General features: G+C 33.4%; 1 protein-coding gene across 1 annotated transcript; it reads right to left on the bottom strand.

The window, feature by feature from the left end:
- Positions 1–5,239: 5,239 nt before the first annotated feature.
- On the bottom strand, positions 5,240–12,351 carry LOC143052609 (uncharacterized). The gene has a single exon (XM_076225678.1). The coding sequence runs from the start codon at positions 12,016–12,018 to the stop codon at positions 10,396–10,398; it is 1,623 nt and encodes a 540-aa protein (XP_076081793.1). The 5' UTR covers positions 12,019–12,351; the 3' UTR covers positions 5,240–10,395.
- Positions 12,352–22,779: the final 10,428 nt, after the last annotated feature.

The raw sequence follows: 22,779 nt of genomic DNA, 5'->3' as shown, positions 1-22,779 counted from the left end.
AATTTCTAAAACGAAATACGTCAAAACATTGCTGTGGTCAGTCTAAAACTGCAATGATGAATACCAAGACATTAAGTCAATTAACCAGTAATATTGTACCCTTAAATTTTCTACACCAGGAAGAGAGGCAAAACATGGTTTCGGGGGAATACAAGGGCGGAGGGGATGTCAAAATGGTGAATGTATTAAAGTGTCGAAAGCAGCGAAGCTAGACATTCTTTGACTATATTTCGCGAATACAAACAAAGTTTCTCCCGAGCAAAAAAAGGCGCGTTGGTGATACTCCGACTACTGCGGCACTACACATTATACAGCTTATATTTTTACATTGAATAGATTCACGATTGAAAATGAATAATTTCTTACCCGGCTGTGGGAAAATTTAAGATTATCAAATACACAACATGTCTCTATATATACACAAAATTCAATAAATAATACAATTAAGGGTGTGATACTAAAAGATGATTATCTAGTCTTATAATCGATTATAACAAGCTGTGACTATAAAAAGCTCCACTAAGGATTTTAGTGTATTACATAAGATACAATTTTTCACGCTATATATATTTTGTTTATCTCTCTTTATATTCGTCTAAACATCAGCCAAAAAATGTTAGATTTGTAAATCTGCTTTCGCAAGTTGTATCGTTCTTCCCTCGACGGGTCTACTGGGATATCATGGCACCAAATCGTCTTGCCCGACTCGTTTTTTTCTTTTTTTATCTTTATCTTTATTTTTTTTTACATGAAATTTTGCCCAACGCACTAGATCACCCAACCACCTATACTAGGCTCTATAATAAAGTTTTCGGTGGCATGATGATACCTTTCCAAAAATGTTTCTTGTGTACATTATGTTTGCATTTTAACCCATCGTGGTTTTCACATTTTGCAATAAAGTATATATCAAATATAGTTTGCTGTTCGGTGTGACACAAGGCTACGTGTTGAAGGCAGCGTTGTTTTTTCATTACCTAAAATGGACGTTCCCAAGGATATGTTTGGTGCCATTTTGGAAAATATCAATTGACCATGCTTAAATATCCCGTCAACGCTCGGGTCGTATCAAGTCTGATGAGTCAGAATAATACAAGAAATTAGATATTTATAGATGGTACAAATATCCTGCGACAACGGTCATTTTTTTTCTTTTTCATAAGAATTCAAAGTCTTAAAATACTTTAAATAGTATTATATATAACAAGAGGCTGTCACAACGACAGCAAACCGGATTTATTAACATTTATTTGTGTCCTGGCAATATCACAAGAACCATTACTGATGAATGGTGAAAGTGAAAATCGTCAATATCAAATTTGACCTCCATTTTGTCATCAGTATCAACATATTAAAATTTGAAAAGCTTAGATTGAAAGGTTCATGAGTAAATGCAACAACGTGAATGGAAACGCCATTTTACGATCTTTCAAGAACCATAACTCCTGAACGGTAAAAGTCAAAATCGTCATTATTGAACTTGACCTCTATTTTGTCATCAGTAACATCATATTAAAATTTCAAAAGCTTTGGTTGAATGGTTCATGAGAAAATGCACGGACACGACGGGAAACACCATTTTTCAATCTTTCAAGAACCATAACTCCTGAACGATAAAAGTCAAAATCGTCATTATTGAACTTGACCTCCATTTTGTCATCAGTAACAGCATATTAAAATTTCGGAAGCTTTGGTAGAACAGTTCATGCATAAATGCACGGACATGACTGGAAACTCCATTTTTCAATCTTTCAAGAACCACAACTCCTGAACGGTAAAAGTCAAAATCGTCATTATTGAACTTGACCTCCATTCTGTCATCAGTAACAACATATTAAAATTTGGGAAGCTTTGGTGGAACAGTTCATGCGTAAATGCACAAACACAACTGGAAACTCCATTTTTCAATCTTTCAAGAACCATAACTCCTGAACGGTAAAAGTCAAAATCGCCATTATTGAACTTGACCTTCGTATAGTTGTCAGTAATAACATATTAAAATTTTAAAAGCTTTGGTTGAACGGTTCATGAGTTAATGCACGGACAACATTTGATTGCCGCCCGCCCGCCCGCCCGCCCGCCCGACCGCCCGGCCGCCCGCCGTACATCCCCAAATCAATAACCGACATTTTTGTCACAAAAATCCGGTTAAAAATATATACTCAAAATCGACAGAAATGTGAACCACTGGGAGAAAATATTTAGATTTAAACAAATTTACAGAAATGACATTATAATAAAATGTAAATTAAGACAATTTACCTGTCAAACTTGCAAATATTCATTACAAATGTTAAAAATACGAGGTTTAAAGATAAGATTTCCAGTTATAAATTTGCTACAATGATTTTACAACTGGTTAATTTATTGGGTTATAAAAATGTTGACCCCTAAAGTTATAAAGTATTGGTGTTTCAATAAAATCATTGAGATCAACACACGATAAGGAAAAACAAACACACAGTTACGCAATATCTCTCGAACGTCATCTTGTTCGGCCAACCTAGCTATCACAACCTACCATAGTACGGCATGCCCTCTCACAAACGTAACAGCTATACCTACAGGCCCATATGCGTAGACTAGCCAGGAATTTCCTAGGACTGGGTGTTACATGAACTCGCGATACAGTTACAATTCAAACAGAACGTTGAATTACCAGTGCTTATTTGTTTTCAAAGGGGGTTTGTACGAACCCCTCGACCTTCCCCGACCCCGGGTTGTGACCTATTGTATCAATTTATTATTAACGGTTATTATTAGTTAAATAGGGCTACCAAGACTAAACCTTATTGATATGTCATAGTTCTAGTATGTTGGGAAGTGGACTATTCAACATCACGTGATGGCAGGAACAGGAACATCTGATTTATAGTTGTTGATCTTCATCCTAAGTCATAGTGAGATCTTTAGTCAGAGAGTTAAAAGATCCCGACCGCTTATATTAATTTAGGTTGCTCAAATTAATAGAAAATAACAATGATTGTGTTCGTGGCAACTGGAGTCCTTGATAGCCTAGTGTCCTAAACAGTTAATCTATTTAGTAATCTCTATACAGATAAGGCGATGTGATATCACTGCCAAGAAACACGACTACATATTCCAAATAACGTTGACCTAACGCAAGAGTATCCTAAAAATTAGTCATGAAAATTTTACATTGACCAAAGGCAATGAACCATAAGAATGAGGTCAAGATCAAATGACCATCACCATACAGATATAAACACATAGCAATCCTGATTCCTTACACCAGATATAATATAAAATTGAGAATGGAAATGGGGAATGTGCCAAAGAGACAACAACCCGACCATAGAAAAAAACAACAGCAGAAGGTCACCAACAGGTCTTCAATGTAGCGAAAAATTCCCGCACCCGGAGGCGTCCTTTAGCTGGCCCCTAAACAAATATATACTAGTTCAGTGATAATGAACGCCATACTAATTTCCAAATTGTACACAAGAAACTAAAATTAAAATAATATAAGACTAACAAAGGTCAGAGGCTCCTGACTTGGGACAGGCGCAAAAATGCGGCGGGGTTAAAAAGGTTTGTGAGATCTCAACCCTCCCCTATACCTCTAGCCAATGTAGAAAAGTAAATTTATAGTTGACATATTGCTTATAGTACATATATCAGAGGAACAGGAAAACTTAATATTAACCAATGATCCCATGAAATAAGGTCTAGGTCAGAATCGTCAGATGTACCCTTAAAAATTGATACATCTTACAATTAATTTATGTCATACACCAAATATTCGACCTAGGCAGCAACCATTTGATTTTCTGGGGGGGGGGGGCTATTGATTTTTTTTGTGGACAAAATTTTTTTTCTCTGGCTAAAAACAATCTATTTTTTTCACGCCATGTCGAAAACAATTGGTTTATTTCAATTTTTAGCATTACATATAGTGGCAGCTGAGGGTGAAACTAACAATTTTTTTTTCTCAGAATCAAAAAACAAATTATTTTTTAGAATTAAAACTGGAAACAAACTTTTTTTCCAAAAAAATCCATAGCAAGACAGCAAATAAAAGCATAAGCTTAGATGAACATCAGAACAATCATGGCCTTGGCCACTACCCCCAAATTTGGTGGACCAACCTGATTTTATTTATGATAATGATCAACAGGTCAGTGAGTTTTTGAGAACACTGTAAGGTCAAATGACTCTGACCAAAAAAACATGCATGGCTTGCCATCATTTCATACAAGTTAAGTTGACCAATTGTTTAGTGTCTGAAAAAAAATATAGCATGACACAAAAAAAACTTTGACCAATACATCATGAAAATGAAGTCAAGGCCAGTTGAGACCTGCAAATCTGAAATATTTACAATGGAGAGGAGATTCTAGGAGTTGCAAATTTCCTGAGGGTTGGGAACCCTCAAATATGTTTAACCTTTCCACATTCTCAGTCTGTATTACATATCTGCCCAGGTAAAGAGCCTACATATGTAATTCAGTTGTCTGTGTTGATGTTTTTTAAAATATTTTTGTATGATGTTTTGTACATAAATCAGAGAGTTAGTTTTCTTGTTTTAATCATTTTACATTTTGTCTGGATCCTTTGTAACCACAGGTAGCTACAAACAATGTATGCTGAATGATATTTGCTCATTGTTGAATCATCTACATGTACATGTACCTCATTTAGTGGATAGTTGTCATGTCTCATTTGCATCATTACCGCATCTACTTATTTTACCAAGTGATGGCAAAATCTGAAATCTATTGTTTTATCACATTACTTGTCTTTTTCAGAATTACTATTTTCTAAATGCTTTAATTGCTTATAAATTTCAAAAACAATTTTTTTTTTTACATTTTAATATGCTATACATATACATGTAATATGTATTACATTGACACAAAATTTCTCCAATAATAATAATGGTATCTCAATATCATTTTGAATATATTCATCAGTTTGTAGACTCAACTCTCAAGTAAACATAATTCTTATTCATGTTATTCCTAAATGGAAAATTTCAACTGTAAGAAATTAATTATCTCCCCTTTTTTCAAAAATTTATAACAAAATTATAGGAATAAATCATTTAACTGTTTAAATATATTTTCATACAATGAAAAAATGTGTTTTTATAAATAAAAAAATATATTTAAAAAAATATATTTATCCAATCCTTTATATTTAAACAAAAACAATAAATGCCAAATTATATGCACAGCTGTTCTGGACAAATCTATTCATTAGATTAAGAAGAAAAACATTACAATTCATTTACAGTTTATTGTCCATCAAATTATAGATTATTTCAATTTTTTTATTATGAATAATTGAATTTAATTCAGATAAATGCAAGAGATTGTATGATAAATGAAATTAAATCAATGACAAAGGATATAATGAGGTACATTTTTACAATCAAATATTATTATTAAATGTCAAATCTAAATAAACATGAGGTCTCTACCTACTTATATTTACTCTCTTACATGGCAGTTACATCATTTGTACATGACCATATAATTCATTATATAATGTTTATTGTATATATTGTACTATCTGAGTTATCTCCCCTTATAAAAATTAACTATAAAGGACAATAACTCCTTAGGGGTCAATTGACCATTTCCGTAATGTTGACTTATTTGTAAATCTTACTTTGCTTAACATTATTGATGTTTACAGTTTATCTCTATCTATAATAAGATTCAAGATAATAACCAAAAACAGCAAAATTACCTTAAAATTACCAATTCAGGGGCAGCAACCCAACAACGGGTTGTCAGATTCATCTGAAAATGTCCGGGCAGATAGATCTTGACCTGTTAACAATTTAACCCCATGTCAGATTTGCTCTAAAGGCTGCGGTTTCAGAGTTATAAGCCAAAATCTACATTTCACCCCTATGTTCTATTTTTAGCCATGGCGGCCATCTTGGTTGGTTGGCCGGGTCACCGGACACAATTTTAAAACTAGATACCCCAATGATGATTGTGGCCAAGTTTGGTTTAATTTGGCCCAGTAGTTTCAGAGAAGATTTTTGTAAAAGATAACTAAGATTTACGAAAAATGGTTAAAAATTGACTATAAAGGGCAATAACTCCTAAAGGGATCAACACACCATTTTGGTCTTGTTGACTTATTTGTAGATCTTACTTTGCTGAACATTTTTGCTGTTTACAGAACTTTAATCTCTATCTATAATAATATTCAAGATAATAACCAAAAACAGAAAAATTTCCTTAAAATTACCAAATCAGGGGCAGCAACCTATCAACGGGTTGTCAAATTCATCTCAAAATTTTTAGGGCAGATAGATCTTGACCTGATAAACAATTTTACCCGTGTCAGATTTGCTCTAAATGCTTTGGTTTTTGAGTGATAAGCCAAAAACTGCATTTTACCCCTATGTTCTATTTTTAGCCATGGCAGCCATCTTGGTTGGTTGGCCGGGTCACCCGACACAGTTTTAAAACTAGATACCCTAATAATGATTTTGGCCATGTTAGGTTAAATTTGGCTCAGCAGTTTCAGAGGAGAAGATTTTTGTAAAAGTTAACGACGAGGGACGACGACGGACACCGGACGCCAAGTGATGAGAAAAGCTCACTTGGCCCTTCGGGTCAGGTGAGCTAAAAATTAATTGAACAAAAAATATGGCGTTATTTCATGTGTTTAGAACATGCAGAAAAATATGATAAAACACATAATTTTATATACATGTACATGATATAGAAATTCCAATTTCCAAACTAGAGGCTCTAAAGAGCCTGTGTCGCTCACCTTGGTCTATGTGAATATTAAACAATGAACACAGATGGATTCATGACAAAATTGTGTTTTGGTGATGGTGATGTGTTTGTAGATCTTACTTTACTAAACATTCTTTCTGCTTACAATTATCTCTATCTATAACAGTACTTTCTGTGGAAAATGTTATTGAAAATCTTCAAATTTTAAGAAAATTGTTAAAAATTGACTATGAAGGGCAATAACTCCTTAGGGGGTCAATTGACTATTTTGGTCATACTGACTTATGTTTAGTTCTTACTTTGCTGTACATTATTGTTGTTTACAGTTTATCTCTATCTATAATAATATTCAAGATAATAACAATAAAGGGCTGCGCTTTAGCGCATGATACGCCCGTTGCTCTTTTAACTTGTCTTTTATGCTTTAAATGAATTTATATGATCAACTAGAAATATATATACAAATCAAAAGAGATGTTACATTAATATATTCACCAAAGTTTCATAAAATCCCCCTTTTTTAAGTATAAAAATTCATTACTTAAGAAAACGTAAAATCTAAAATTTAAAAAAATGGAAAGGGAGCTTACATCAATAGATATAAACAATTCACCAAAGTTTCATGGACATTGGTGAAAGCCTTTTTGAGTTATTGTCCGAAGTGTTGAAAATCCCCCTTTTTTTTATGAATAAAGCCCCATAAATCCAAAACTTAAAATCTGAAATTTATAAAAATTGAAAGGGAGCTTACATCAATAGATATAAACAATTCACCAAAGTTTCATGGACATTGGTGAAAGCCTTTTTGAGTTATTGTCCGAAGTGTTGAAAATCCCCCTTTTTTTTATGAATAAAGCCCCATAAATCCAAAACTTAAAATCTGAAATTTATAAAAATTGAAAGGGAGCTTACATCAATAGATATAAACAATTCACCAAAGTTTCATGGACATTGGTGAAAGCCTTTTTGAGTTATTGTCCGAAGTGTTGAAAATCCCCCTTTTTTTTATGAATAAAGCCCCATAAATCCAAAACAAAAAATCTGAAATTTATAAAAATTGAAAGGGAGCTTACATCAATAGATATAAACAATTCACCAAAGTTTCATGGACATTGGTGAAAGCCTTTTTGAGTTATTGTCCAAAGTGTTGAAAATCCCCCTTTTTTTTTATGAATAAAGCCCCATAAATCCAAAACTTAAAATCTGAAATTTATAAAAATTGAAAGGGAGCTTACATCAATAGATATAAACAATTCAACAAAGTTTCATGGACATTGGTGAAAGCCTTTTTGAGTTATTGTCCGAAGTGTTGAAAATCCCCCTTTTTTTATGAATAAAGCCCCATAAATCCAAAATTAAAAATCTGAAATTTATAAAAATTGAAAGGGAGCTTACATCAATAGATATAAACAATTCACCAAAGTTTCAGTGACATTGGTGAAAGCCTTTTTGAGTTATTGTCCGAAGTGTTGAAAATCCCCCCTTTTTTATGAATAAAGCCCCATAAATCCAAAACTTAAAATCTGAAATTAAAAAAAAACGAAAGGGAGCTTACGTCAATAGATATAAACAATTCACTTAAGTTTCATGGAAATTGGTGAAAGCATTTTTGAGTTATTGTCCGAAGTGTGGACGACGGACGGACGGACAGACAGACGGACGGACGGACGGACAACGGTATACCATAATACGTCCCGTCTAAAAGACGACGGGCGTATAAAAAAACAGCAAAATTTCCTCAAAATTACAAATTCAGGGGCAGCAACCTAACAACCGATTGTCCGATTCATCTGAAAATTCCAGGACAGATAGATCTTGACCTGATCAACAATTTTACTTCCTGTCAAATTTGCTCTTAATGCTTTGGTTTTTGAGTTATAAGCCAAAAACTGCATTTTACCCCCATGTTCTATTTTTAGCCATGGCGGCCATCTTGGTTTGTTGGCCGAGTTACCGGACATATTTTTTTAACTAAATACCTCAATGATGATTATGGCTAAGTTTGGTTAAATTTGGCCCAGTAGTTTCAGAGGAGAAGATTTTTCTAAAAGATTACTAAGATTTACGAAAAATGGTTAAAAATTGACTATAAAGGGCAATAACACCTAAAGTGGTCAACTGGCCATTTTGGTCATGTTGACTTATTTGTAGATCTTACTTTGCTGAACATTATTGCTGTTTACAGTTTATCTCTATCTATAATAATATTCAAGATAATAACCAAAAACAGCAAAATTTCCTTAAAATTACCATTTCAGGGGCAGCAACCCAACAACGGAATGTCCGATTCATCTGAAAATTTCAGGGCAGATAGATCTTGACCTGATGTACAATTTTACCTCATCTCAGATTTGCTCTAAATGCTTTCGTTTTTGAGTTATAAGCCAACAACTACATTTTACCCCTATGTTCTATTTTTAGCCATGGCGGCCATCTTGGTTGGTTGGACGGGTCACCAGACACATTTTTTAAACTAGATACCCCAATGATGATTATGGCCAAGTTTGGTTAAATTTGGCCCAGTAGTTTCAGAGGAGAAGATTTTTCTAAAAAATTACTAAGATTTATGAAAAATGGTTAAAAATTGACTATAAAGGGCAATAACACCTAAAGTGGTCAACTGGCCATTTTGGTCATGTTGACTTATTTGTAGATCTTACTTTGCTGAACATTATTGCTGTTTACAGTTTATCTCTATCTATAATAATATTCAAGATAAAAACCAAAAACAGCAAAATTTCCTTAAAATTACCATTTCAGGGGCAGCAACCCAACAACGAAATGTCTGATTCATCTGAAAATTTCAGGGCAAATAGATCTTGACCTGATGAACAATATTACCCAGTCAGATTTGCTCTAAATGCTTTGGTTTTTGAGTTATAAGCCAAAAACTGCATTTTACCCCTATGTTCTATTTTTAGCCATGGCGGCCATCTTGGTTGGTTGGCCGGGTCACTGGACACATTTTTTAAACTAGATACCCAAATGATGATTGTGGCCAAGTTTGGTTAAATTTGGCCCAGTAGTTTCAGAGGAGAAGATTTTTGTAAAAGTTAATGCCGGACGCAGGACGACGCCGGACGCAAAGTGATGAGAAAAGCTCACTTGGCCCTTTGGGCCAGGTGAGTTAAAAAGCAAATCACATTCTTACATGTATAATTATACATGTACATGTATGAGTGTTGAGTAAATTTATAATACATCAAGGTGTCACTACACACTACTGTCATTGACTTTGACTACAGTCAAGAAGGTTTGGTAATTTTTGAAGTTCAGTATAATCAATCAATCAATCAGAAGATTTATATGTCAATTACACTATAGTACACTATAGTATGACGTACATATCTTTAAATTTCTTTAATCTTATTTCTTCAAAATCTTTAATAGCTATTTAAAAATAATTTGAGTTGATTTACCATGTTTACTGCAATTTGAGAAATTATTGCAATGTTTTTAATATTGTTATTGTGAAAAATGCTATGTTCAGGGTTATTATTGCAATAATATAAAACTTGCATTTTGAAATTTTTTATATGAATTGAACAAGATTTTTCTCAATATTGTAAAATTCAAAATTGCATTTGACTTTTTAACACTAAAATGACAAAATCACAATCATAAATGCATGCCAAATTACAGTATTCAATATTATAAAACTTAAATATCAAATATAATACACCAATATTTGATCCTGGTGAAAATCAACACCTTCTTCAATAATCACTTCTTTAGTAGCTCTTTTTACATTGACATGATTTAGAATACTTTCATTTTGATCAAGACCTTTGCCATTCTCAACTTGATTCATACAATTGTCTTGCACATTCTCAAGATGAACATTCTCATTTTGCCTGTTTTGATCTATATCTTTGCCATGTTCATTTTCAAGATGGCCATTGTCATTTTGATCTATGCTTTTGCCATGCACATTTTTAAGATGGCGTTTTAAGCTTTTATGAACGCTGAAGTTTTTCTGACAAATTAAACAGGTAGTAGGTTTAACATTATCAGGGTTTTTTCTCCTTCTATCAATCTTGTTAGGTCGGTGTATCGTCTCGTGTTTCTTCAGGTTACGCAGCGCTCGAAATGATTTCAAACACACTAAACACTTGTACGGTTTTTCACCTGTATGTCGACGTTTGTGTACTTTAAGTGTGCCTGCATCTGCTGTTTGAAATCCACACGTTTCACATTTAAATGGTTTGTCTCCAGTGTGTGTCTTCATATGGCGTTCAAGCCTGATAGGATGTAAGAACGCACGATCACAAATATTACATGTATAACCTTTGACTTTTGTATGATTTCTAATATGAGCAGCCAAGGCACCAGAATGACTCAAACCTTTTCCACACAAATGACAAATAAAAGCTTTTTCATTGCTATGTAACTTGACATGATTTTCTAATTTTCTCTTCTCGAAGAATCCCCGACCACATATTTCACATATATGTGATTTTTCACCATTGTGCCTACGTAAATGTTGTTGAAATTCATATTTTGATCGCATCTCACGACTACAAATGTCACATTTATATTCTTTCGCATCATTGGTATGAATTTTTTCATGTTGTTGCATTGAAAATTTTAAAATGAATCTCATATCACAATAACTGCATTTAAACGGTTTCTCACCATTATGCCTTTTATAATGGATTCTCAATGTATCTCTTCTTTTGAATGATGCATTACAAATTTGGCATGTAAAATATTTGACATTTTTCTGTTGTTCTCCTCTGTGATTTTTTCGCATGTGTAGTCGACATTCAACACTGTGGCTAAAATTTTCTCCACAAATGTTGCACGAATATGGTGTTTCTCCTGTATGAACTCTCTCGTGGACATGCATTTTGCACAACTGAGTGAAGGTTTCATCACAGTATGAACATTTGTTTTGCTTACCATTGTTACTCTTCTTATAATGCATTTTAAGACTATGACTTCTTTGAAAAACCTGTCCGCAAATCTCACACAGAAAACTTTTTTTGTGTATTTTCATATGTGATCTCAATTCCTTTTTTCTAGGAAAAACTTTGTTACAAATGTTACATTCAATTTTCTTGTTTTCATCTAGTAGCAACTCAATTTTCACATTGTCAACTTCCCCTTCCTGATTATCATTATTACCTGAATCCCCATCTTGAGCCTCACTTAACATAAACATATTGACATCATTAATATTGGGCTGTAAATCAATAGCACTACAATATTTGGTTTTAGTTGAAATTTTTGCTCGTGTTTTGGAAAGAGGAGGGCATGGTTTTCTTCTCTTTGAATTTGTAGCTAACATACCACTACGTTTTTCTGGTCTTTTCCTTAAGCTTTTAGCACGTGTGACAATTTGCTCTGCTCTTTCCTCCTTAATTTCTGGTACCCTGTTTTCATGATTTTGGTCTGTAATATCAATTGCTTCAGTAGCAAATTCAACATTTTCATCATCCGAAGATTCTGCCTGATTACCATTAGAATTAGTAGATGATTGGTCCTCTCTGCTAACATGACTTGAGTTAAGGACTTCATTGGTTGATACGCATTTAGTGGAAGCTGTTAAATAAAATTTTGGTTCGGCTATATCAATAACTTGTTTGGTCTTTTCACAGTTATCTTGTTCCCTTAGGGTCGTAACGTTAACATAGTCTATACTGAATGGATCGTTTATGATTTGTTTGGTTAAGTTAACATTACCACCAGTTATAACAGTGATGAAGACATCTACCTCTGAGACAATGGTCACCTCCATAACTCTGAAAAATATAATATATATTCATCATAATTTTTAAAATAACAGAGATTAAGCCAAAATTTATGTTGAACAATTTTTAAGTCAGCTATATTCTACGAAATGAATGTCATTAAGTAAAGTGGTACAAATGAAGGCCAATTTCCCCTGTACACAAAATGATGTATTTATCTCACCCACAAGGTCAAAATCTATAAAAGTTTTCAAATCATACTGGAAACGAATATTAAAGCATCTATTTTTATGGGTTTGTCCATTTTACAGGTAAACAGATTTCTGCACTATAGATCTATAAGACAACTAGTTTATATATGATAATATGAATACCATACGGTAATCATGTGATTGGAAGACTTGAATCTTCAACTTTAAATCACTTGGCTCCTTAAGAGTGCTTCAAATATTTTAAATTTAACCATCTAGAGCAGGAAAATGTTGTATTGAACAAAATTTGGTAGTGGAATCTGTTTCTCTAATGAGTTTTAAATGATATGCAGACAAACTCCATGAATGCAATCCTTTTTATTTTAATGATCTGCTTAAAAGATGTGTCCTATCTAGATGTGATGTCATCAGACATGGCCGCCTTTTTTCATAACATCACAATAGAAAATTCAGAGGAAAGCAAGAAAATTTGACATCATAAACGAATTTTGACAACTTAAGAATTGTGATCAAACAGATCAAAGTTGATTAAATAACTAGAGGCTCTAAAGAGCCTGTGTCGCTCACCTTGGTCTATGTGCATATTAAACAAAGGACACAAATGGATTCATGACAAAATTGTATTTTGGTGATGGTGATGTGTTTGAAGTTCTTACTTTACTGAACGATTTTGCTTCTTACAATTATATCTATCATGAACTTTGCCCATTAGTAACAGAGAACTATATTTGGTAAAAATTTACATAAATTTACCAAATTAATGAAAATTGTTAAAAATTGACTATAAAGGGCAATAACTCCTTAAGGGGTCAATTGACCATTTAGGTCATGTTGACTTATTTGTAGATCTTACTTTGCTGAACATTATTGCTGTTTACAGTTTATCTCTAACTATAATAATATTCAAGATAATAACCAAAAACATCAAAATTTCTTTATCTCTATCTATAATAATATTCAAGATAATAACCAAAAACAGTAAAATTTCCTCAAAATTACCAATTCAGGGGAGCATACCAACAACCGATTGACCGATTCATCTGAAAATTTTAGGGCAGATAGATCTTGACCTGATAAACATTTTTATCCCATGTCAGATTTCCTCAAAATGCTTTGGTTTTTGAGTTATAAGCCAAAAACTGCATTTTACCCCTTTGTTCTATTTTTAGCCGTGGCAGCCATCTTGGTTGGTTGACCAGGTCACGCCACACATTTTTTAAACTAGATACCCCAAAGATGATTGTGGCCAAGTTTGGATTAATTTGGCCAAGTAGTTTCAGAGGAGAAGATTTTTGTAAAAGATTACTTTAATTAACGAAAAATGGTTAAAAATTGACTATAAAGGGCAATAACTCCTAAACGGGTCAACTGACCATTTTGGTCATGTTGACTTATTTGTAGATCTTACTTTGCTGAACATTATTGCTGTTTACAGTTTATCTCTAACTATAATAATATTCAAGATAATAACCAAAAACAGCAAAATTTCTTCAAAATTACCAATTCAGGGGCAGCAACCCAACAACCGATTGACCGATTCATCTGAAAATTTCAGGGCAGATAGATCTTGACCTGATAAACATTTTTACCCCATGTCAGATTTGCTCTAAATGCTTTGGTTTTTGAGTTATAAGCCAAAAACTGCATTTTACCCCTATGTTCTATTTTTAGCCGTGGCGGCCATCTTGGTTGGTTGACCGGGTCACGCCACACATTTTTTAAACTAGATACCCCAATGATGATTGTGGCCAAGTTTGGTTTGATTTGGCCCAGTAGTTTCAGAGGAGAAGATTTTTGTAAAAGTTAACGACGACGGACGACGACGGACGACGGACGCCAAGTGATGAGAAAAGCTCACTTGGCCCTTCGGGCCAGGTGAGCTAAAAATAATCAACAGGGCAAATTAAAAATACATGAGCTAAGGGAGGTAATACATTCTCATAATTTTAATTCAGTCAAGTACAATGTTAATGTACATACTATAAATATGTTTGTGTACTCTTAATAGTTTTTTTCATAGGCGGATTCAGGGGGGCCCTGGGAGGCCTGCCCCCCCCCCCTTACATGGGAAAAATTTGGTTGATTATATAGGGAATCATTGAAGCATGACTGGAGCGGGCCCCCCTTAGGAAAAGTTCTGGATCCGCCACTGTTTTTTGTTCAGTATTCTCACCCAGTATATTTAAACATCATGGTTTATATAAATGTATTTTGCTTGGATATGAGTCACAGTAATTATGATATTCTAGATCTGAAATACTTTTCTTTATAGTGTTCATTGAGGGTGGGCAAGGGGGGTCCCAATAACAGCAAAACAGCAAATTGATTTGGCTTATAACAGATAACAAGGAATTAAAATGGACAAAAACAGATAACAGTAAATGAAATATTAAGTCAGGTCATTGACAGATCCAGTATTTCTTATTACGGGTTTAATCCTTTGTAATGGATTCCATTTTCTATGAACATGTTCTTAAAATTATGTATCTAGAATGTGTTTACTACTCAGTATATTTTTATACGCTCGTTTACGGGACGTATTATGGAATACTGTTGTCCGTCTGTCGTCAACATGTCAATCATTAACTCCAACACTCTTTAACCAATTTGCATAAAACTTTGGAAAAATGTTTATATCTATTGACGTGAGCTCCCCTTCGGTTTTTTTTTTTTTTTTATATATAAATTTCAGATTTAAAGTTTTTGAGTAATGGGGTTTTATTTAATAAAAATGATGTTTTTTCAGTTTTCAGATAATATCTCAAAAATCCTTTCACAAATTTGCACGGAATTTTGGTGAATTGTGTATATCTATTGACATGAGCTCCCTTTCAATTTTTATAAATTTTAGATTTTACGTTAAAGCTATTGTTGTAAGCGCCCTTTCTATTTTCATTAATTTTAGATTTTATGTTATTGAGTTGAGGGGGTTCTATTCATTAAAAAAGGTGGTATTTTCCAGTTTTCGGACAATAACTCAAAAATGTTTCAGCAGTTCTCATGAAACTTTGGTGTATTGTTTATATATATTGACTGAAGCTCTCTTTAAATTTTTATAAATATCTGATATGATCGACATAAGGAAGTTATCGAATATTTCAAAAAGGGCAACGGGCGTATCATGCGCTCATGGCGTAGCTGTTTATTTGTTATAGAATACTTTTTTCAGCATTTATTTTTAAACAGTTATAGAAACTCACACATGCTTATAATTTAAATAGTGTGTAATAAAATTGAGAATGGAAATGAGGAATATGTCAAAGAGAAAAACATGGTATCTAGTAAAAATTCAAGGGCAGTGATGGTATCAAAAGCAGGTCCAATTGACATATAGTTCTTGTGTTTGTTGCTACTAAAAAATGACCTAAAAGAGTTTGAAAATATATATTCGCATTCTGACTTTTTTTTAAATGCCCATTTAATGAGGTGTGTGAATTTTTAGTAATAAGACTATGAGGCAAAGTGGTATAAAGGGTAGAAAAATCAAAAGCGCCAATTATAAGCATGCAATTTATCAAGTACCTCAAACCAATTTTTGACACTCCAAAAGTAATTTAGTCCACTATTTTCATATATGCTCAATTTGAACAATTTTTAATCAGGCTTTTGATTGCACCAAGTGTACTAGTAAGTAGAATACATAGTTAAGTAGGGGAACAATGGCTTGAAGACAAAATAAATCTTTGTTTGTAATGAGCTATGTGCAATTTCGGAACCCAGTACATGGTTGGAACTTTCATTGTACAATGTGTTTGCATGGTTCTGCTTGAAAAGAATCACAGAGCTGAGTCAATGTACCATACTAAATAAAAGGTTAACTGTTTGTAAGGACCTAGTCCTTAATTGAGATTCTTGTCAGATATTCCTGGCCATATGTTTTCCTTTTTGTCATATTAAGAATTGTTCTGATTTAATATGTTGGTACGGGAAACAAGGAACATTATCCTCATACAAAAAAATAAGATAATTCTAAATGCATGTTTCAAAAAATGGAATTTATAAGAAAGGATAATCTTAAGATATACTGGAATTGTCCTGGACCTCACTTCTGTGATGGGTATATGTTAATGGAATCCTTCTCCGAATACGGGACCAACTTATTATTAGTGGTAGACCCCAATGTCCAATGATCTTCAATTTCTACCGAAAATTTGCTGTAAAAAATGCTAACATTCCAATTTTCAATAACAGTTAACAGCAAATACATTATCACAATAACAGATAACAAAAAAACTAAAAGCCCAATAACAGCTAACAAAGAATAAGACAATAACAGCTAACAGCAAATATATTTTCAGAATAACAGATAACAAAGAATTAAATTGCGCCATAACAGCATAACAGTTAAACCCCTTGCCCCCCCTCTTCATTGTTGTTGACGTGACCAATTTATTTCTAGAAATGTTACAAGAAAGTAATAACTATATAAAGTACAGTGTAACCTGTGTGATCCAACACATTGGGGGACCAGAAAAAAAAGGCTGATTAAGCAAGGTGCCCGAATACTCAGGGTTTTTTTCGACCAGGATAGGCATATTTTGGGACCATGAAAATGTGTCAGTTTAACAGTATGTTGGAATACTCAGGTGTCGGATAAGATAGTTTACACTGTATTTCTAAAATCCTGTGTTGAATACTGCTACATACATGTACATGTAATAGTTTTACATGTCAAATTTCAGGCGTGGAACCAGAGGGAACCCACCCTTTTTTTTTGGACGATCATTGCATTTGAATGGGGACATGTAATTGAAACCCCCCCTTTGTCCTGGGTTAGCAAACCCCCCCCCCTTTTAAAATGGCTGGATCGGTCCCTGAATTTTATTACCAATGAAGTCAGGGATACAAGAAAGGATTTCACCAGAAACATGTACTACATGTAACATGTTTAACCCCGCCACATTATTTATGTATGTGCCTGTCCCAAGTCAGGAGCCTGTAATTCAGTGGTTGTCATTTGTTTATGTGTTACATATTTGTTTTTCGTTAATTTTTTTTATATAAATAAGGCTGTTAGTTTTCTCGTTTGAATTGTTTTACATCGTCTTATCGGGGCCTTTTATAGCTGACTATGCGGTATGGGCTTTGCTAATTGTTAAAGGCCGTACGGTGACCTACATGTATGGTTGTTGATGTCTGTGTCATTTTGGTCACTTGTGGACAGTTGTCTCATTGGTAATCATACCACATCTTCTTTTTTATTTACAACCATATACATGATATAACTTTTTTCTTTTCAAATTTCTGAGATATGTATTTTTGCAATCATTTATAACATTTGAAGTTGAAATAATAAGAGGTGGAATTTTTTGGGAAAAAATTTGGTTGCTTAGGCCAAATAAAAAAGTATGTGTGGTTCCAGTTACATCTGAAAAAAAGTTAGGGTAGGTAGGTAGGGATTTTTTTTATTTTATGTTTTTTTTTTACATTGAGTCTATGGGAGCAACATTCTGACTTTAACAGTGCTTAATGAAAAATGGCAATAAAATCTTTAGGGTAGGCTATTTTTAAGCCGAAAAAGGTAGGGACAGTAGGGTTACTGGAACCACACATATATTTTTATTTGGCCTTATATAGGGAATCACTGAAGCACGGCTGGAGCAGGCCCTCTCTTAAGCAAGTCAGTGGGCCCCCACAGAAAATTTATGGATCCACCACTGTTAATATGCTTTCAAAGGGCAGAAGCAAAAAAAAGAATTGAACCAACAGATGATTTTTTTATCACCAATTATTTTTTTAGTCATGATCATGATGATGGCAGATTTTGCAGTATTATGTTCTGTCTCCTTCTTTCATGATAATAATTAAAGAAGGCATTATATGATTTTTTTTTATGTTAAAATGAATATAAACATGATAAACCCAAAAATGAGTTTAAGAATAAAAGTTTATTTTTAGAAATTTTTGGCTACTAAAAAAGTGTTTAATTTCAGTAGACCAGGGTTTGACATGTTTGAGGAATTTTGACTATCTCGCGGCAAGAATTTCGGAAAAGTTTTCAAACATATTTTTGTTTTCTGTGATGTATGTTTTTTTGACTTTTTACCAATTATTTTTTTCCTATGAATATATATATGTATTTTATTGTCATGATTTCAAACATTTTGTTCTTGTATACATGTACATGTACCTCATTCATAAAAATAAAGTTTGATTGGTGTATTCGACTAGAAAATTAAAATAGCCTTTCAGACATCATAATTATTTAGACTAGTAATTGTATGCCCCTCGAAATTAGAACATGTACAAAGGTCTGCCAACATCAGACTACATGTCCCTTGTGCATCTCAACAGTTAAACTGAAGACATACATAATTCTAATTTAATTTGAAATGATTCAACCAAAGTCAAAATGGTTCAATAGACCTTAGCGCTATTTGGAGGGTTGCTCTGTTTGACATTAAAAATCAGCCACTCTAAAACTCTTGACATCATCAATGATCATACAAATGTACAATAACATTTCTATTGTGGTGTCAGATATCTTTTATTATGACGTCAATTATGACGTCAAAATGCTTTACAGGAACCTCTGTGATGTCCAGTAATGGAGGCCAAATATCGACATGTATGTTTTGACTATTGTTTTTTGTTTCCCCAACAATAGTTAATAGGCCGAAACCACAGCCCTGGGTGTGTATCAACTATAGTCTATAATCTTTTAGGTGTTGTGACTGTGAAGCTGAAATACAAATGTATATATTCCTGTCCACTGGTATGCCTTATTCATTGGGCTGAAATATATGCCAGTCATATGCCAGTCGTCCGGCATGCATTATACATTGTGTACTAGCATATACCGTTCTGTATAATTTTGCTATGATACACGCTACTGTGCCCACAGGCACTTGTTTCTATCCATAGGAAGGTCGACTATCCATATAGATTTATATGGATAGTCGACCTTCCTATGGATAGGAATCTGGGTCCGTTCGCGCCCATTCACGTTTGCCCCCTTTCACTTTGGCACTTACTCATGTTCGCCCCCTTTCACTTTCACACCCAGGTCCCTACATGTTCGCACCCAAAGTCTGTTCGCACCCTACATGTTGGAGCCCAATTTTAATTGGTTTTGTGTTTAATAACTATAGCTTTGTAATCAAGTTTTGGCAAGTGTATTCTTATATTTGTTGTCATTGTCTCAAAATAAAGTGAGACAGCATTTTTTTTTTTTGTGTTGAATAAATCTTAGGCACTGGCTACGGTTACATGGAAATGTAACAATAATAAAAATATTATTGTTAGGCCAACTAAAATTAATTAGTAGATTTTCATCCAAATTTTTGAAAAAAATGGGGCGGGTGGGAGGATTTTATTTTTTAAATTTTATTTCATATGAAACCTTCTTGTCACGTGTTATTCATATATGCAAGTGTAATAATAAGCTTATATCATGTAAATACATCCATAAGGTATCGTGTGTAAGACAATAACAATCAAAACCAATGAGTAACCAAAGACTCATGAAACCAAAAGACATTTACATCAAGTTACAAATAATACAGGGTTGGCAAAAACCCGTGTTTTATGAGTATTGCCCAGCCCAGTGGGAAATACTGGGAAAACCCGGGTTTTACTGGGTTTTACTGGGTAATACTGGGCAATACTGGGTAATATAAGATTCTGGCCTGAATTTCAAAGAGGATTCAGTAATCAAACACAAATGCAATACATTTAAGATATATATAAACCTATTTTTATTTATAAATAAGTTTACTTGTTTGAGAGTCTTATGATACATACATGTACAAAAGTACAAGTGTATTCATCTGAGAAAGAATCATTCTAACAACTCTGATAAAAAAAAAAATTCAAATATATAACTAGTATAAAGAATTTAAGGATTACATGTACATGTAAGAAAAATTACTTTGAAATAATTTATATATGTACAAATGTACAAAACTAATTAATAAGTAATTATTCAGATTAGAACACAGATATGTTTATATAACAATAATCAGTCTTTTCATTTCTATAAGAGTTAATGACAAGACCCTGTAGGGTGTTTATTTAGCAATCATGATTGCATATATAGCAATTTAATTTACAATTCACTTAAACACTGCAATAAAGTGTTAAGATTATTGAAACAATGCTTGGAAATTAACGAGGAATCCTAAATTGTGCAAATATTGTATGTTGCCTACATAGAATTTATGTGGAGAAGAGAATGAAATTGAATTTTTAATCTTCTAGAAATGACTCTCAATGGTTATCTGTATAAAATGTATATATTTAGCTATATTACTATAAAACTACACCAAGACTTTACTATTTTGTGTTGAAATAAGCTTAAAAAATCATATTGCCCAGTAATGCCCAGTATTAATTCCCAGTTTCAGGGAGTATTGCCCAGCCCGGGAAAACCCGGGTTTTCCCGCCCTGTAAAACCCAGGCGGGTAATACTTTGCCAACCCTGAAATAATAAGTAGGAAACAACAACTCCACTAAAAACCAGGTGTGAAATTAGGTGCTCTGGAAGGGTAAGCATTTCCTGCACTGTATACGGCACCCGTCATGTTATTTCTTTGTTCAGTTCGGTAATGACGGAAGGTTGTTATGACTGAGAAAAAATATCACTGAGATATGATTTCTGACACACTTTTGTAATGATAGCCAATAAGCTCATGATGGCGACCATAAAATTGCTTGAGCGATGACCTTAATTTGATTGATTCTTAGTCCTGTCTTATCAACTTTTGAGAAAGCAGTATTCCTCGTTCAACAAAATCAATGTACGTTGAGCTTAAGCTCTAAAGTAATGTATCAATTGAGACAAATATACTCCATATGCTGGTGCCGCTTTTTCAAATTCGTAAATATATATCTCTGATTTATAGCAACCACTATTCTACATGTAATTGCCGTTTTCATGGTTTTAGAAACCTATTTTATAGTAAACATCAGAAATGTGGAGAAATGCTCTTTTCAGTTGGACTACCTACATCAAGTGTATTTTGCTTTCTAAGCAATGTTTTGTTGTCCTTATAAAATGAAGCAAGTGCATTGGTATGCAACACGAGTACGATAAGTACAGAATAAAATGAAAACTCAAACAGTGTTGAAATAATAGGGTTGGTCCTTTTAAATATGCAAGATGCAAATATAATTAATACAATGTAGAACATAAAGTTGTTTAATGACTCTATCGTGGGTATTGGCACAGAGGATGTTTGCTGTTTTTCTACAAAATAATCGAAAGGCATGGCTAAAGTTAAATCTAAGAGTTTGCTAGAAATTAATAATTTAAAAATGCGTATGTTTGTTGATTTTCTTAACTCAATATACGGTCTGACACCAATCTAAAAAGTTCATGCTTATGTCAAATTCTTTATTACAGTCAAATGTGTTCCACGATTTATACGCTTTTGAGTTTCATTCACAGTCCAAATTTCTTGACACAAAGTCATTGTATAAATAAAACAAATCCAAGGTGTTTTACTCACAAACATTTGTGTCATTTCTGACATACGGCGATTTGCGTTCTTGGACACAGCGTAATACTCGTCACCCGAATATTTCACGTCCTTCTCGAAATCAATCTCTATTCTCGGTAAATGATGTTGTCATCATAGATCAGCAGAATATATCGACTTAATCATTCAGTAAGAATACTCTAAGAAATACGATAACCGAAATTTGAAACAGGAAGTTTTACATGAAACGAATTTATCGACGGTTACCGGTAACGGAAATGAACGAAATCCGGAAATCGTAATTTTTTCAAAAATAAAAAAAATCGGGGCGGGAAGATTTCAGACGGGCGGGCCGGGATGAAAATCTATCAATTAATTTTAATTGGGGCAATATGCGCAATTGTTTCTCCATAGGCCATAATGGTAACGTTTTCTTCTGTTGCTCAGCCCACATCGTAAACTTGTATATGTATGATGGCTTGTTTCGAAGCTGAGACATTTTTACATATGTGGTTAAATTTTCGGGGTACGAAGTGTGATTCATTTTTCCGTAATTTAGCAAACCCCGAGTATCCTTTTGCGATGTGGCTCCTCATGGTAAAAAATCCCAATTTTAACACAATAAGTTCTTTGAAATTTTAATACTTTGAACACATTTCATAGCTCCATGGTTTTTACACATTTATTCTGTGTTCCCTTACTTTCTAAATTAACACTAATGGTTCAG

This window comes from Mytilus galloprovincialis, chromosome 11, assembly GCF_965363235.1.
Source record: "Mytilus galloprovincialis chromosome 11, xbMytGall1.hap1.1, whole genome shotgun sequence".
In the NCBI taxonomy this organism is placed as follows: domain Eukaryota; kingdom Metazoa; phylum Mollusca; class Bivalvia; order Mytilida; family Mytilidae; genus Mytilus; species Mytilus galloprovincialis.
Note: the sequence above shows the minus strand (reverse complement) of the source record. Positions and strands in the feature narration are given on the sequence as shown.

What these genes read in the sequence shown, in the direction of transcription:
- LOC143052609 (XM_076225678.1), bottom strand. Translation starts at nt 12,018, where the DNA reads ATGTTAGCTACAAATTCAAAGAGAAGAAAACCATGCCCTCCTCTTTCC.